Source organism: Pelodiscus sinensis, chromosome 10 (assembly GCF_052426305.1).
Source record: "Pelodiscus sinensis isolate ZL-2025 chromosome 10, ASM5242630v1, whole genome shotgun sequence".
NCBI lineage: Eukaryota > Metazoa > Chordata > Testudines > Trionychidae > Pelodiscus > Pelodiscus sinensis.
Window position 1 is genome coordinate 35,310,453 of NC_143061.1, and position 16,011 is coordinate 35,326,463.

General features: G+C 37.6%; 1 protein-coding gene across 1 annotated transcript in view; it reads right to left on the bottom strand.

Annotated features, from left to right (window-relative positions):
• RASA2 (RAS p21 protein activator 2) overlaps positions 1–16,011 on the bottom strand; it is a 92,790-nt gene continuing 76,779 nt past the window's right edge. The window contains exons 18-24 of the mRNA XM_075937633.2: positions 11,507–11,580; positions 9,794–9,900; positions 7,370–7,452; positions 6,181–6,389; positions 4,029–4,132; positions 3,184–3,373; positions 1–2,407 (exon numbers count right to left, since the gene is read on the bottom strand). Coding sequence (XP_075793748.1) covers positions 2,377–2,407; positions 3,184–3,373; positions 4,029–4,132; positions 6,181–6,389; positions 7,370–7,452; positions 9,794–9,900; positions 11,507–11,580 — 798 coding nt within the window. The 3' untranslated portion in view covers positions 1–2,376. The remainder of the gene's footprint in view (positions 2,408–3,183; positions 3,374–4,028; positions 4,133–6,180; positions 6,390–7,369; positions 7,453–9,793; positions 9,901–11,506; positions 11,581–16,011) is intronic.

Below are 16,011 nucleotides of genomic sequence, written 5' to 3' on the forward strand. Positions count from 1 at the left end.
TACATAGTCTGAATTTATTTGTGAGTTGTTCTGAAGCAACGTTACAAAAGTTTTTAATATTTTATAAGAAAATAAATTTAAATAAAAATACATTTTCAACAATACACCATACTTACACAAATTAAAACTACATTAAACAAGAATTTACAGACCAAATAAAACTAATAACTGAGCAATGTTTTCCATGTCTAGGCAAATCAAAGTGAAAGCAACTTTAATATTAATAATCTTAATTGTACCTAATTTAATTCTAGAGTACCTACTGCATTTTTAAACAAATAAAATGACAAAATACATGTCAAAGGCCTCAGATCTTAAAGGCCTATCTGTCCTTTTCTATATAGTCTAGGACCAAAGCAAATGAAAAGTGCATTTTCAAAAGTTTTCTCTTTACAATAATATAAGATTTAAAATTGTTATACATTTAACTTTGCTGTTAATTGACAGACAGGCTTCAAGAAACCAACACAAGCAGATTTTGTAATTAAGATTGATCATAATAATTAGTAAAATTTAATTGACACATATTAGTGCTATTGAAATCTAGCAAAATTTGTTTCTTTGGCAAATAAAGTAGATCAATTTGACCTTGACAAAATACATTTCTGGGTGTCAATAATGAATTCATTTTTTTCTAACAAATTGAGGGCAAGTAACATTCCTCTAAGAATCCCTTCAACAGTAAAGTAATGCAAAAGCAGGACTATGCTTGTAGGTAACATGGCCAGTAGCAGAACATGACTGTGATGCTCAAAATATTGGTGTCGCTTCCCAAGTGATTTCCTATCAGTTTTTTTAATATTAAAAAATGATTGTTCTAATAGAAAAGTTTCATTAGTTTCAACAGTGATTTCAATCCTGTGGTACCAACTGGTCTGAATTTTAGTAGCAGAAGGCACCCTACAATAGTATTTTCAACAGCTTATGGTTTTGTAAACACTGTGAATCTACGTTTGTATTGATGAAGTTACATTCTCAGCTCTGCCTAGGGCAAATGATAGAAAAAACAGCAAATGCTCCAAAAATGAAGTACTACCTGTACACAGTGTATTTTATTTTACTTTACCAAGTATACCATAATATTTAATACTGGTGAAGAAAGTTCAGCCGTCTCTTCTCCAAAGTGTTACCTTTCTTCTACTGATTACGTACAGATATCATTTTCAACATAAATTTAAATTCTCAGATGGAGAACAAGAATCAAACTTTCTGAAGTCATGATGCCAGTTCACATTTGTTTGATCTGACAAATAAAAACCCCCATATAACTAGAAATTAAAAAATGGCCAAAAAGCATTGTTTTAACATACAACAGCACTGATCATTCAACTGATCATAAAGATTAGATACTACAAAGTATCTAAAAATATAATCTGGGGCAGTCCAGATATCTAAAGTGCTTGGAGTGATTATTCTGGAGAAGTTATTTAATATAGCTGTAATGAGAGGTGAGCTGGGCCTAAATGTGCCAAATTTTTGTTAACAAAAAAATCCTAGATGGGAAGATGTAAAGTGAACACTACTCAACCACAGTGTTGCCACATCTGCATTCTTCTCACTTGTAGGAAAACTAGCTTCCAAAAAGTGTTGCTAATTTGCATTTTTTAATCAAGAAAAATTAGTACTTGATTTTTTACAAAAGAAAAGACACTGTGGTCTCATGTCACTCCATCCGTTGCTCACCCCAAATGTAAACAAGAGGTACAATCTAACAACAAGTTCCCTGATTTCTCCTTCTTAGGTATTTTTTAAAATAAAAAAGTAACGAACATTGGTGTCTCTAAGTCCGCACAATACACTGCAGGATTTTACAAGACTTCAGTTGTAGTTACCTCGGAGTCCTGACAAAAATAATAGTTTGACAAAGAAAAAGAAAGAAGTTATACACTGAAAGTGAAAGTTCAGATCCTTTTGAGTCACCACATGTTGGGATTTCCGCTGCAAGACCTTTGGCACAGCAGGCACTAATGGTGGATTAAATGTGAGTCCAGTATATTGAGAGATGTAATCCAAATCAACAATTGGTGCTGATTTTCCTCTTTTAGAAAGCTTATTCCTTTAGGAAGTGCCATGAGGGAAAAAAAGGCGATGTAGAAATATTTAGATTTACTCACATCTGATATTTCGAGACATGGAGCTTCAAGTTCTTTGTCAAAATTGGAATAAACCTCACAATCAGTTTTCCAAACAGATACTTTTCTCTATTAAATATTAAATAGATTGTGAAAACAGGTAGCATTTCCGTTCATTCTTAAATACTTTAGACAAGTGTACACAAAGTAAAAAAAATGCCAACAAAAAAACCCACACACTTCCAGTTTCTTCTGACTCCACATTAGTTTCTTCTGACTCCACATAAGCAATAGTTTATTTTCATTAGGAAACTTTTCCAACAATTGGATTCTCTCTGGAAAATAAAACCTCATGTAAGTATTTTTGATGGAAAATATAGTTATTATCTAGTAATCATGAAATTGAACTTCGTTTTAAAATATAAAGCTATATTTTCTGCATAATTTCTAGATCTTGTTGAGTAGTCCCATTGTTTGCTGAAATCCTGATGTGTTATTTATCACATGAAAGCAACAATGACCCAGGACCAGACCTCTTCAAAATCACTGGGTAAACAGGAAACTAATGTTAAGAGGTCACCTTCTCTTACAATTTAGTTTTCCTTATAAAAGGAAAAAAATCAACCCATGACCACAAAGTATGAGTATTCATTGCAGACAGTTAAGTCTGAAGTTCTAGTCAAGCCTGACTGCTGATGTAACCTACCTTTTACCACAGCCAACGGTATGTCAAACTGATAGGCGTTGACACCAGTCACCACTGCAGTAAAATAGTAGGGTCAGTGTTGGCTGACTTGGTTCCCTGGGAATCCTCTTTCAGTAGCAGTGCTTCTGGAGAATGGTTTTATGCCCCATCAAGTGCCATGTAATTTGAGGTGAATCAGCTTGTCTAAATACCTGATTTATGTATTAATAGCCATAAAATAATCCCCAAATGTCCAATTGGGATTGAGGCCTCCATTGTGTTGCACACTGTACAACCACTGAAGAAAAGAATCCATGCACTGATGGGTTTAAATTTAAGTCATCATCAGAAGGTGTTCAGACACTCCTTCCCCATAAAAATCCCTGTACCCCATACAAGGCAGCTGGAATTACAGAGGATACTTACTCACTGCCGTATTTAGCACTTAATGATCTTTTCTTCCGATATTTTTCATGAGGCTCATTCAGCTTTTCTACTATGGATATTACTTGTTTAAGAGTGTGGAAAGTTGCTACGGAGTCCTCAATTGTGAAATTAGAATAGTCATCTGGTTCTTTCAGTGGACCTTGATAGACTGCGATACTTCCACATGCCTCTGCAAATATCACCACACATAAAAAAATATATTGTTTTCAGTAAACAGAGCGAACTTCTCTCTTTTACCAAACAGGGAGCCCAAACTTTTCATATATGGAGTTACCATTTTTCTCCTTTGCTTAGTCCATTTTGTATTGAAGTTAAAAGTATCAACTGGATATGGTAAGCAATTTAGTTAGGTTTTGTAATTTCATCATCAATGGGTCTAACATTTATTGTACATATTGGGCTACCAGTAATGCTGCCATAAAACTGATGCTTCTCTAGTCATGCCACCAAGAATTATTTTTCTCAGCACTAATAAAGAGCAGTAGTACAAGACCAAGTAGTTATAGGAGTAAGGGAGTGTGAGTTATACTCCCTTTGCTCGCTGCATGGAAATTATTGTACGTAGTAGTCTCTTGTTAATTTTTATGCAAATCCGCTTAGCACATTACTGGGAGTTATATGGACATGTTAAGAAGAGATTAACTGCTGAATGAGAATGATCTTATCATACAGCAATATTAGAAATTCGTAGTAGAAAGTATGTACAATTTGGTATGCAATTAAAAGGAAAATACAAGACATTAAACATGATACTATCAGTCATTCTCCACGCCTTTACAATTATTTTATGTTAGTTTAACTCCGCTTATTTATTATTCAGATACCTTCCATCTTTTGCAGTCTAGGCATGTTGATAGCAAAAAGTGAGTAAATTCTTTCCGTTTCTCGATCCCCATCAATCTCAATTTGAATATCCGCAGGTACACCTCTACAACCAAAATTTTAAAAAGTTAGATTAAGATATAGATTGTAAATACTGCAAGCCATTCTCCTAGACAGGTTGAATGCAAATAAGAGTGGAATTAATTTCAATATATTTATCCATTTTTAAATGGATATATAACTTCACATGTTCAAACTAACATTAAATCTTGAATAAGTTAATAAATCTTATATGGATGCAGAAACAGGAGTTTACACAAATTAAAACAGAAGACAATATACTGTTACTAAAAATGGACCTTTACAGCAGAATTTGCTACACAGTACTTCAAGGTGAAAATAACTGAAGTGCCACAATAAGTTTAGTTACAATGGCAAATAAATATCCAGTTTTAATAGCCCCTACTATATCTGAAAGGTACAGATGCTATGAAGGTGATACATTAAAGTAGTATAATGGAGTATTTTTAGAAATAAAGAGATTAAAGTGAACATTTTTTAAAAAGTGATGTTCATTTGAACATGTGGAAGTCCTACTGTGTGAATCAACTGTGATTAACAGAAACAAATATTTTAAAACATGCTATAGGGGATTAATTTCCATGGGTCTCAGGGACTAGATTAGATTATTTAACAGACTTGATTGGATTAGACACTGAGGGTGGCATACAATCCAGTAAATTACTCAAGATAAATCTCCCTTAAAAAGCAAATCATACTTTTTAAAAAAAAAAATCAGCAACTCAACAAAATTAAATAGCAAACGAATATTCTGTCAAATTGCAGACACAAATGGCAAGGTAGAATACTGGGTAAAAAGGGAAAGTACAGTATTTGAATAGCAAAGTGACAAACTTGGGGTTGATTCAGAAGTCAGTGAATAATTATCTGAACTCTCTGCTATCCTTGTGTATCCTAAGCAGGATCCTGAATTTGATCCAACTGTAGTAGGTGGAGAACTGCTCCAATTATCAACAGCTTCTAACAACCCAAAAAGAGCAGTTGCATCACTCCGGGTTAGTTAGAGCTAAGCAACACTGGTTATACCTCTTCCTCAACAAGCCTTCCATGCATTCTGTACAATAGAGCCAAAAGGGTGGACAGGTAAATCTCTGTATAGCTGGCTGAGCCAACTTCAAGGCTTCTTTGTCCTGCTAGAGATGCACAAAGCAGATTCATCAGATGAAAGGATCTTGCTGAAGTCTTTCAATTACTGAACGGCAGTTGACAGTGGGGAGGGAAGAGACAGCTGCCATCAAAAACCCAAAGGGTCTGTGGTTTAAATGATCCCACAGCCATTGAGAGAAGCTGTTGCCTCTAGCAGCAGTGGGAGAGAAACTGAAATGCATTCTCATATTTACAGCATACGTAAAGAAGTCATTTGGTTCTAAAAACTACTGCTTCTGGAATACTGGTATGCAAGGTAATCCAATCAGTGCCCTGACTAGAGGAACATTTGCTATAATGTATATAATTCTGTACAGCAGTATCAATCATGTTATTTCCAATTTACATGCTAAGCTGCTTTTTTGTGTTCTGGAATGGTATTAGAGGAAATTATATGCCTATCAAAATAAAATATTTTATACTAAAGGTGGGGGACCTTTTTTGGTCAGGTACCACATACAAGGGAGAAGCAAAAATAAACAACTCCACTAAAAAACAAAAACAAAAAACCCCTCCCAAATCTCACTGTCCTGGCTCTCAACATGCAAAAATACCACCCCGCAGTGAAAAATCTGGGCTTTCCCTGGCAGTGGGGCACTTGCCTCCTTCCCACCACAGGGCTAAAGCACAAGGCTTGGAAGCCTGTCGTGGGGCTGGAGTGCACTCTGCTGCGGGGGAAGACCCGAGCGTCACTACAGGTCAGATCCAAGTAAGCTAGAGGCTGGATTCAGCCTATGAGCTGCAGGTTCCCCACCTATGTTTTACAGTCTTATCAATATAGCAATCATGCTTTATTAACTTGAAAAGAAGCATACAGCTAACTTATGAAAGAAAACATTAAACTAATGCTTAAACTGTCTAGAGGTTGCAAAAGGAATCAAAGACTCATTTTGCTGTAGAATGCTTTTTAATTCACAAACAACTTACGCAGTGCATGGAGTGCAGCCCTTTGCGTTCTCAGTCGTGGCCTTGCAGCAAATCCAGTTCCCGTTCAGAAAAGCAGAGGGATGATAAACACTCAGTCTCTTCTGGTTACACCTGCTTACCCTGCAGAGAGCTTCTATCCACTCACTAGCTTCCACACAGTTATTTGCCTGGATATAGAGTGGCTTCTCTCCATAAATCACTTGAAACATCTGTGGATGAAAGTATTTTATTCAGCAAAAATTATTAAATTAACAAAGATGACATACTGAGCATACAGATTTATCAACTGAAAAGAGGTCACTTAAAAAAAAAAAATCAGCAAAACCCAATAGCCACAAGGAACCACAGGGAGTGAATTAAATGCAGGGAAGGAGAGATCTTTCCTTCTCCTCTTTCTATTGCTGCTGCTGTTTCATTTCTAATCTGACCAAGGACCCCAGGATACTGCTTCTCGCTAATCTTCTCTGCTCTTTGGCTACACCACTTATTAATACCAAGAAGCACTGCTAAATAAGTCAAGAACCAGCTGCCTTGACCCTGTGGCTCCTGGTGCTAAGACAACTGCCCCCCTTCTTTGAGAAGCATTTCTTTGGAGCAGAGCAACATATGGAAGGAAGAGAAGATATAAATCCCCCTATTTCCTTCAGCATCACCTCTTAGCCAATAGCCTTATCAAACTAAAGACAGCAGAACCCTCTAGGGCCCCCTTTTCCATCACCCCTCCCAAAGAATAGCTATGATTTCATGACCCGAAAGGGCTGTGGGATTAAAGTAATGACCAAAAAATATAGATTCTGAGGGCCAGAGCAGAAACAAAATTGAGAATTCAATTCTTAAGGACAAGGGATTATAACATTATCACCACTAGTCATAAGGTTTGACAGTATCATCTTTTAACAAAGTTAAAACATCTAGTATAATTAAGGTTTATAATATTCTAGCTTAAGAGTACTATATAAGTGCAAAGATGAGCAAACATCTCCATTTTACAAGTAAGGGAACCGAGGCACAACAGATTAAATAGCTTTCCTCAAGTCGCAGAGAAAGTTTCAGTGTCACGTGCTTAACCACTAGCCCATGCTACCAATGTGATAGTATAAACTGAACTTTCCAACCAGTAAATCTCAGTTTCTTTAAGAACTCATCAAGAATTATGAATGTAATATCTCAAAAGCTACATCTGACTCACATTTTTCTTATTGAAGGCGCTTTCCTCAAGCTTCTCCACAGTGAGGATGTTTTTGATTGGAATGGTGTATATTGGTTCTTTGTCTGCATAAATTTGTGAATAGATAACAGCAAAAAACAAACAAAAAAACCAGCAGACCATCAATCATTTTCTTAGATTAGAACACTGATACTAGAAGTTGAGATTTCACAGATATGTACCCCCATTTTTGACAGAGCACAAACTAATAAAAATTAATGCTAGTGATCGGAGAATAAAGGGCTCATATGAAGCACAAAAACCAGACATTATGGACAGGTGAAAGACATCTGTTTGTCATTTCTTCCTAGTGTTGCGTAAATCAATAACATACAAGAATTGGTTGAAGGAGTAGGTTCACTGCTCTTTTGTTGAAGTGAGAAGTTGAATTGTTGATCAGAAACCAAATCTCACCAGAAGACCAAAGAGAAAGCCTTCCTCTGTAGGAAATCAAGACCTTGCTATATCAGACCCTTTTAATATGTCAAAATGTAATAAGCATTGCCTACACATACCAGGTGAAGACTGAGTGAAGGAAGATTCAGGATGAGCAAGCTAGATGCTCTCTAAGAGGAATAACTGCTTTCCTAGTCTCCTAATTGGCCAAGTATCAATCAGGAAAGTACTGATGATATCCTTATGCTTGTGTTTTGTGAATGAGTAGGACAGGGAGGCCCATAGAATTGCTGGTCCTGTGGGCAAGGTGGGAGGAGCCAGCTCCATGCTCCCAGTTATGGCGGAGCTTGGGCAGAAGGGGTGGAGCTGGGGCTGGCCAGTGCTTAGCATCACCTGGACCATGCTGTGTCTCCTCCCTGCACTCAGCCAATTCTTACTGCTGCCTGGTGCTCCAGGAGCGAATTAAAGGGCTCAGGCTGCCACTAATGCCACAGTAGCAGTAGTGGGAGCTCCGAGCCCTTTTGAATCACTGGGCTCCAGGGCAGTTGCCACCTCCATCAGCGGGCCTGGAGTAGCATGTAACATAGAAAGAGACAAAAGCATGGAACATAGTTTTTATGTTCTGAATTGGTGACTGTACCCATTACATCCATTTAGTAGTGCTTCACTAAAGCTATAAGCAACATGAATTAGGAGTTCATACATAGTAACATAGGTAAAAGCTCTCTTATAACTAACCATCATAATCACGTCTGTCAGCGTGTCTCTAAGGATACATCTAGACTACAAGTCTCTTTTGAAAGAGGCTTTTTCAAAAAAGAGCGTCTAGACTATAAGCAGATTTTTCGAAAAAGCGAGCTGCTTTTTCAAAAGTTTAGACGCTCTCTTTTGAAAAAGCACAGTTTGCATTCAATAGTGCCTTTTTTTGAAAGAGTACTTTTGAAAAAAGACTTTATTCCTCATAAAAGGAGGTTTACCGAGATGGAAAAAACTGCCACGTTCTTTCGATTTACTTCCGAAAGAACGTGGCTGCAGTCTAGACGCAGGCGAAGTTTTTCGAAAAAAGGGTACTTTTTTTAAAAAAAAAAAAACCCCTATAGTTTAGACATACCATAAGTGCCCCAGCAAAACGTGTATAGGTCACAGTTCTGTCACCTACAGACCATTTTCCTTCACAGTATCACACAGGTAACAGAATTCTCTTTAATAGATACGCAGATAGCAGAATGTCAGAAATCAAGATTTTGCAGTTAACAAAAAGAAGCAATTTTGATTCCTGAATCAAAATTTGGCTCTGCAGTTCATGAACTAAAGATTCTTCAGTTTTGGACTTCTGCTGAGCAGGTACCTTCATTAAATAGTGAAAACTCTAAAGGGCGGTCCTATGAGATAAAGAAATTGATTGCTCTGTAGACCTTCTTCTACATGAGAGTCTAAACACAAACAGTCTATACAGTAGCCTAAAAGCTAAATTTGTGATCAACATAGTATTTATTTCCAGGAAACGTTTAATCACAAGCACACATTTTACTCTACCTAAAAATGCTTTTAAAACTGCAAAAAACACCCCAGTATTTCCTTATAATTTGGCTGGTTATAGGGAATCCAACAGGGTGGAATTATGGTAGAATCAGTGTAACCCTTTCAGCAGGATGGCTAGGAACTAGATCTCTGAAGCTCAAATGGGAAGTGTTTGGAGTGCAGGATAGAAGAACACTATATACACAACATGCGCCTCTGGGGGGAAAAAAGCAAAACGGATTTGTGGATAAACAAAAAACAGGATTCAAAATTGAATGCAACTGAGACACATTTCTGAGCATCTCTTCAGAAAAGGAAATGACCAGAAATTGACTATTGTTAGTGTTTTGTTATCATTACAGTAAATAAGAACATGATCATGATGCTTAAAGTCACATAATGAATTTGATACACATTTTAACCAATTCTTAGCATAGTTAATCAGTGTTCAATAAAAATCTAATAACCGAAAAATAGTTTAAGATTTACCTTGTTGCTTGTGATAAGTAAGTTCTCTACTTGTTAGGCAGAACCATCGTTTCTTGAAATTCTTTTTTCCAATCCGAGTTCTTCCCTGAGCTCTTTTATACATTTCACTGTAAAGAGAAATTACATTATAAATCTACAAATGCTCACCCGCTATAGAACTTTTCTTTAAAAACTTTGCATTAAACTCAATGAAGAGAACGAGCAATGATGAAAACATTAAAAATATTGGTTTAAAGAAGCCTTTGGTTCACAAAAGAGATCTTGAGTTCCCCTTTATTATAAGTGACTTAGTGAAGAGGTTCTTTAGCTGGTAAGAACTTTGACCGCTAGACCAGTGTTTCCCAATTTTATTTGGTCACGGAACCCTTTTAAACTTGAAAGAATTTTGCAGAACCCCTAATAACAGTCTAATATATGGAGCTGAAAAAGTAGACCAGAAATAAGGATAATAATAAACAAATGCTAAACAAGGTCATGAGATCAACATTTAGTTTAATTGCACATATTTGAAAATAAACAACAACAACAAAAATCACAATTTTTTTTTTAAAATCATAAAATGTTATTGTAATGGAATTCTCTCACTGAACCATTATTTTCACTTCATGGAACCCTGGGGGTTCCACGGAACACCATTTGGGAAACACTGCGCTAGACAATCAAAATCCAACCCAGGACTGTGGCCTCTTGCTTACGTTGGAAACCTGCATTTTACCAAAATAGTGATGTGCATCCAGTTATGAGATGCTCTCTCCTTTCCCTTTTTCTTATCAGACTATACAGCTTAGTCTAGCTTATGAGACATGTGCAGCTGAAATGAAATTCATCAGGAGAACAAACTGTATTCAACACTCCTTAAGTTGCACATATTTTCAGTAATGGGTCAATTCCCTAGCATCGAGAAGGCTTTTTAATCAAAAGGTTTGGTGACTTTTCTATTGCATCCATATTCTCTTTCATTTCTATTAAGCATGTTTTGGGAACAAGCATTGTGGGTAAAAGGAACACGATTTGCCACATTAAATGAGTTTGGCAATTTCTCTCTCAGACTTGGAAAAAAAGCATGTGCCAGAAGTTATTGTTCTGTAGAGAAGGATTTCATTGCTAAAAATCTGCTTCCCAGATATAAATGGAATCTATTTTACCCAGGAATAGCTTGGAAATAGAAGAATTCAAAGGAGTTTATGGGTAAAGTAAAAATATTCTTTTCCTTTGCCATTAGCTTCCTCTTTTCCTTTGCCATTAGCTTCCTCTACCACATACATTTTTCAAATATTCCATGATTCATGAAACTTTCATATGCTGTCTAATTATAGAAAGGAATTTTCTGCTTGGGTGTATTTCATCTGTCAGAGCTCAGAGAGAGTATATGAAGTCATTCTAACAGAAGGTTATTGGACTCTGAAATACATTTTAACATTTATTAAAACTGCCATGGAGAGGGCAAGGATTACACTCCATATGAGTGAGTGAGTGAGAGACTTTGAAAATATTACATACAAAGCTTCCTAAAACATGTAAGATGAGTTATAAAAAAAAATCCCATGAGAGTTGTTAATTCTACAAACCACATCAGCAGTGGACATCTATTGAAATATTTTTTACACATTTCATAAATAGTATAATTAACACAACATGTCAACATATGTTTTTCAATTATTATTCATTTTATAAAGTAATCTGCTGTAATTAAATACATTATACTTCAATTACCCTTCTTTTAGATGTACTGGTTCACTCATGCCACTGGGCTCTTTACTTTCAGTAGATGACACTTCATCTAAAAACTAAAAGGAACAAGGAGAAGGATTATGTTTGGAAAGAATAAAAGTTGCCTAAATCCACAGCGTTTTTCAAACATTTTTTACAGTACACGAATATTTTGGTAAATGGAGTATAATCAGGGATTAACTGCATAGAATTCAGATTTAATGAGACAATAACATGAAAACAATTTTATGAAGAGTACATTAGAAGTTTCTAAACTCCACTCAAGATTTCCAATAGCCTGTAGGAGCTGCTGGCTGCTCCGTACTTTTTAAAGTTGCCACATTTATTAGGCTGGTGCTGATTTTTAACATCGTGGGCTATGTGAAAAATATGTAAAAGTTAAATGGCAAAAACACATTGCTAACTCATGCCTTTCTAGAATATTAAGCTCAGCAAAACTCAAGTTTCTAAAAAGCAGCAAACACAGAGGTAAATGCCCATGCAAGCTTCACTCTGACCCTGGAGCGGACAATAGCCTCTGGGAAGTATCTGCATGTACACCAATGCCATTCAGTGTTTTAGGTGCAGCTGTACTGACTGATAAAGGAATAATTAGAAAGCTTGGAAGAACTGAAATTCTGACATGAGGAAACCTTGGGTCCAAATCTCCCCCAAGTATGCTATTAAAGGAAACCTGTGAATGCTTGTAACTGAAGTTCTTCAAGATGTGTGGTCCCAATCTGTATTCCATTGTGAGTATGCATATACTATGTGCTCCTGAGGCAAAAGAATTCTAGAAAGTACTGGCCACAGCTCAATTGCTCTGTTCCTGGTTTGAACCAATGGCAGAAGGGACAATGAGGAATAACGTTTCTCCACAACCTCTTACTGCTAAGTCTAGAGGAAGGAGGCCAGTTAGTGGACTATAGATTGGGAACATATAGCTGAGAAAATTCTGGTTATGAGCTTCCCTTTCTTCTCTGAGTGCTGATACTTGTGTGTGACTCACAAGCAGTACTCACAAAGTAGAGGATGCAGGTACTACGGATGATTGCAAAATCACCATGCCAAAGAATGTCAGCAGAGGAGGCTTGGACCAACTCATAATGCCTTATAAATTCACAGATGGAAATTTGCATAGATGCTTTGCAAACGTCAAGCAGACACATTTCTTCGAGTAAGGCAATTGAAGCCATCTGTGCTCCTGTAGAGAAGATTATTCCCCTTGGGAGGGAAGAAAAATAAAATATGATACAGCTAGATAGGCACTTAGGGCGTGTATATACTGCTCTAGTGTTATTTTGAAATAACAATCTGAACGTCTACACAGCCATTCTGTTATTTTGAAATAATTACAAAATAACGGATGGCTTATTCTGAAATCTGCAAACCTCATTCTACAAGGAATAATGCCTATTCCAAAAAAAGCTATTTTGAAATAAGGAGTGTGTAGACGCTCTACCGCTGTTATTTCAAAATAGCCCCTCACCAGGGCCATTACAAGCTATTCCTCCTCAGTGCCTCCTGGGGCTCTAAATCAAGATAGCACGTCTACATTAGGGAAGGCTGCCTTGGGCTAATTTTGAGGCTTCCCTGAAGTGTAGACATGCTATTTCAAAATAAGTTATTTTGGAATAACTTATTTTGAAATAGCCGTGCAATGTAGACGTACGCTTAGAGATTCTCTAGAGGAAATAGCCCCCTGAAAGAAGGTGACATGCACCAATTGCCAGCATGTGACACCTTATTTAGCTAAGGGAAAGAATCTCCTTACTGTCAAGAAGTCAGGCATCTAAAATACAGGGATATCTGTTGAATCAGAATCACTGGGTCCAGACAGAAAACACTCCAACTTAGCAAGGTAACATTTTCTTGCAGAGTTCTTTCTACTATTAGCAAGCACACCTTGTGCCAATTGGGAACAGGAACACTCTAGGTCAGTGCCCAACAAAAGCCCAAGCCATAAGGTGAGAAATTTCTGGACTGGGATGTGTGCCGGACGGAAAGCATAATTATTTACAATTGGTCTGACATACTCAGGAGAACTGGAAACCCCAACTACTCTCATTTGCTCAGTACCTACATTGTTTGAATCAGCCAAACCAGAAGGCATCAGAAAAGTACATGATGCTGAGGCTCCCAAAACAGCAAGGCAAATGTGACTAGATTTCAGAAAGTTGTATGTAATTGGATGTCTGTCACACTGTGGCTTGGAATCTGTCCATATGGACACAAGCCTCTACCATGACTCAGTTTTAAGGTTGCTCCTATGAAGTCTAAACTGAGTCATCACAGGCTGAGAACAGATCTGAATCCTTTTGTCTTTTTGAGGATCAGAAAAACATTTAGACTAAAAGCATCTCCCTCTTAATGTTGAAGGGGCACATGTACTATTGCTCCTGATTACAGTAGGAATTTTACCTCCTGAAAGAGGGTGTTCTTGTGACAGTGATCCCTGAAAAGGAACAAGGATCTCTATGGAATATCTAGAAGAGATTACATCCACTACACATTTTCCATGGTTATTGTCCTCCAGTTGTGGAAAAAACATGTTGGGTATCCATCAAAGTGGATTTGGAGTTGGATAGAGGTGGCACCAACATTTGTTTGTAGTTCTTGAGCATCCAATAGTAACCTTTGGTTGGGGGAGGAGAGGTTAAGTTAGGTACATATAGTAGAGAATGGATGGGGCACTCAATTTTTGCACCCTTTGATGGCTCATAATAGCATTGGTGATGTAATGGCTGCTATAATAAGTTCTGCTTGTACAGTTATGTACGGTACTTCCTCTGTAGAGCTGGTATATGCATGCCCAGGGAGCGAAGGGTTACCCCTGGAATCCTTTAGTGAACGTAATGCTTTGTCTGTCTTCTGGTCAAAAAGATAAATTTCTTCAAATGGAAAGTCTTGCATGGGCTCTGTACCTCCCTGGGAAGCCCTGAAAAGCAAATGGAAGATTCCTGGCATATCACTGTAGCCATCATCATGAATCTTGAAACACCATCAGCAGAGGTGACTGCAACTTGTAGTGAGACTCCTGCCACTCATCTGCTTTTATTAAAAAGGGCTTGAACTTGGGCCCTATTTTTCTGGGGTTAAAAAACGTACTAATTGTTTGTAACTGCTGTTATTTGAGATGTGAGGCACATGTGCATTTCACTCTTGGTGGAGCTACTGGAAATTTTTACCTTGCTGGTACACAGTAGGGTGGCTTGAATGTCCTCTGTTGCTGCATGCTAGCAGCACTGGCATAAAGGGCTCAGCTGACTCCAAACTCCTCCCTCTCCATTCCTACTTTCCATATAACTTCAATAGAGAGAGGGAAGAAGGTGGATTGCAGAACGAACATGTGAAACTTTCCCAAAGATATCCCAGTTACAAAAGGTTAGTAGCCATTTTTTCCTTGAGTGACTGAACATGTGCATTCCACCATTGGTGACCGACAAGCAGTAATATTGGCAGAGGGATTGGAGATCATGTACACGTAAGCTGAAGTACAGCTCAATCAAACTTGGCGTCATCTTTACAGTAATGGGTGGTAGCATAACAGGAGGTCAAATGTGCTCTGATGGTCTGGTTACTACTTTACTTTGTCCTGGGGAGAAAGCTGTATGAGGACCACCGCTACAGTTCCTTATAATATTGTGCAGCAGTCAGCTTGTCTGGGGGGGGGAGAACTGCCTGCCAGATCATAACACACAGACACAGGAAGTTATCTGGGATGAAATTATTTGAGGAGAGACTGGAAGACCTTTTCATTCTGTCCGCTATGGCCATGAACTGCAGAGTGGGCTGCTGAAACTCTTTGATGTTCTCTATGTAAAACATCAGTGCTTGTCCAATATGTATAGCTGATGCTTGCCCCAGTCCTGGAAAAATACAGGCACGTAAACTGATTGGCGGATATGAAAATTTGATACTGCTTAAGAGAAAACTCAAACAAAGGCATAACCTTCCAAAGTATGAGTTTTGCTGAACTCATCGTTCTAGAAGGGCACAATTTTTCCCCAGACCAACTTTAACTTTGTTCTCAAGTTTTTGCCTTTTAATTTCCTAGGTTTTTTTAAACAAAAATGTTCGTTGGTAGGTTTGTAATGGACATGTTAGTATGGTTACTTACTAGACAGAAGACCTAGATGCTCTCCATTTAACTATAGCAAAGAGGCAAAAAAAAAAAAATCTAGGCATTGAATAGAGATCTATTATTTTTAGCAAGAAGATCATTCATAACACACATTCTGGATGAAGTAATATCAATATAACATGTTAAGATATGTACTCTATTAGAATTAGAGATGTAAAATCCCATTTAATTGGTTAACTGGTTAAATTCTAAGTTTAACCAGCTAACTGATTCAAACGGGAGGTTTGGGGGGGCAGGTGGAAGGGCTGCTCCAGCCCAGCTGGACTGGAATGACCCCCTGCTTGCTGCCACACACTGGAGCACCCTTGGCCCATCATGGACAGGACCACTGCAGACCGGGGCTGTGCCAGCACAACCTGAGCAG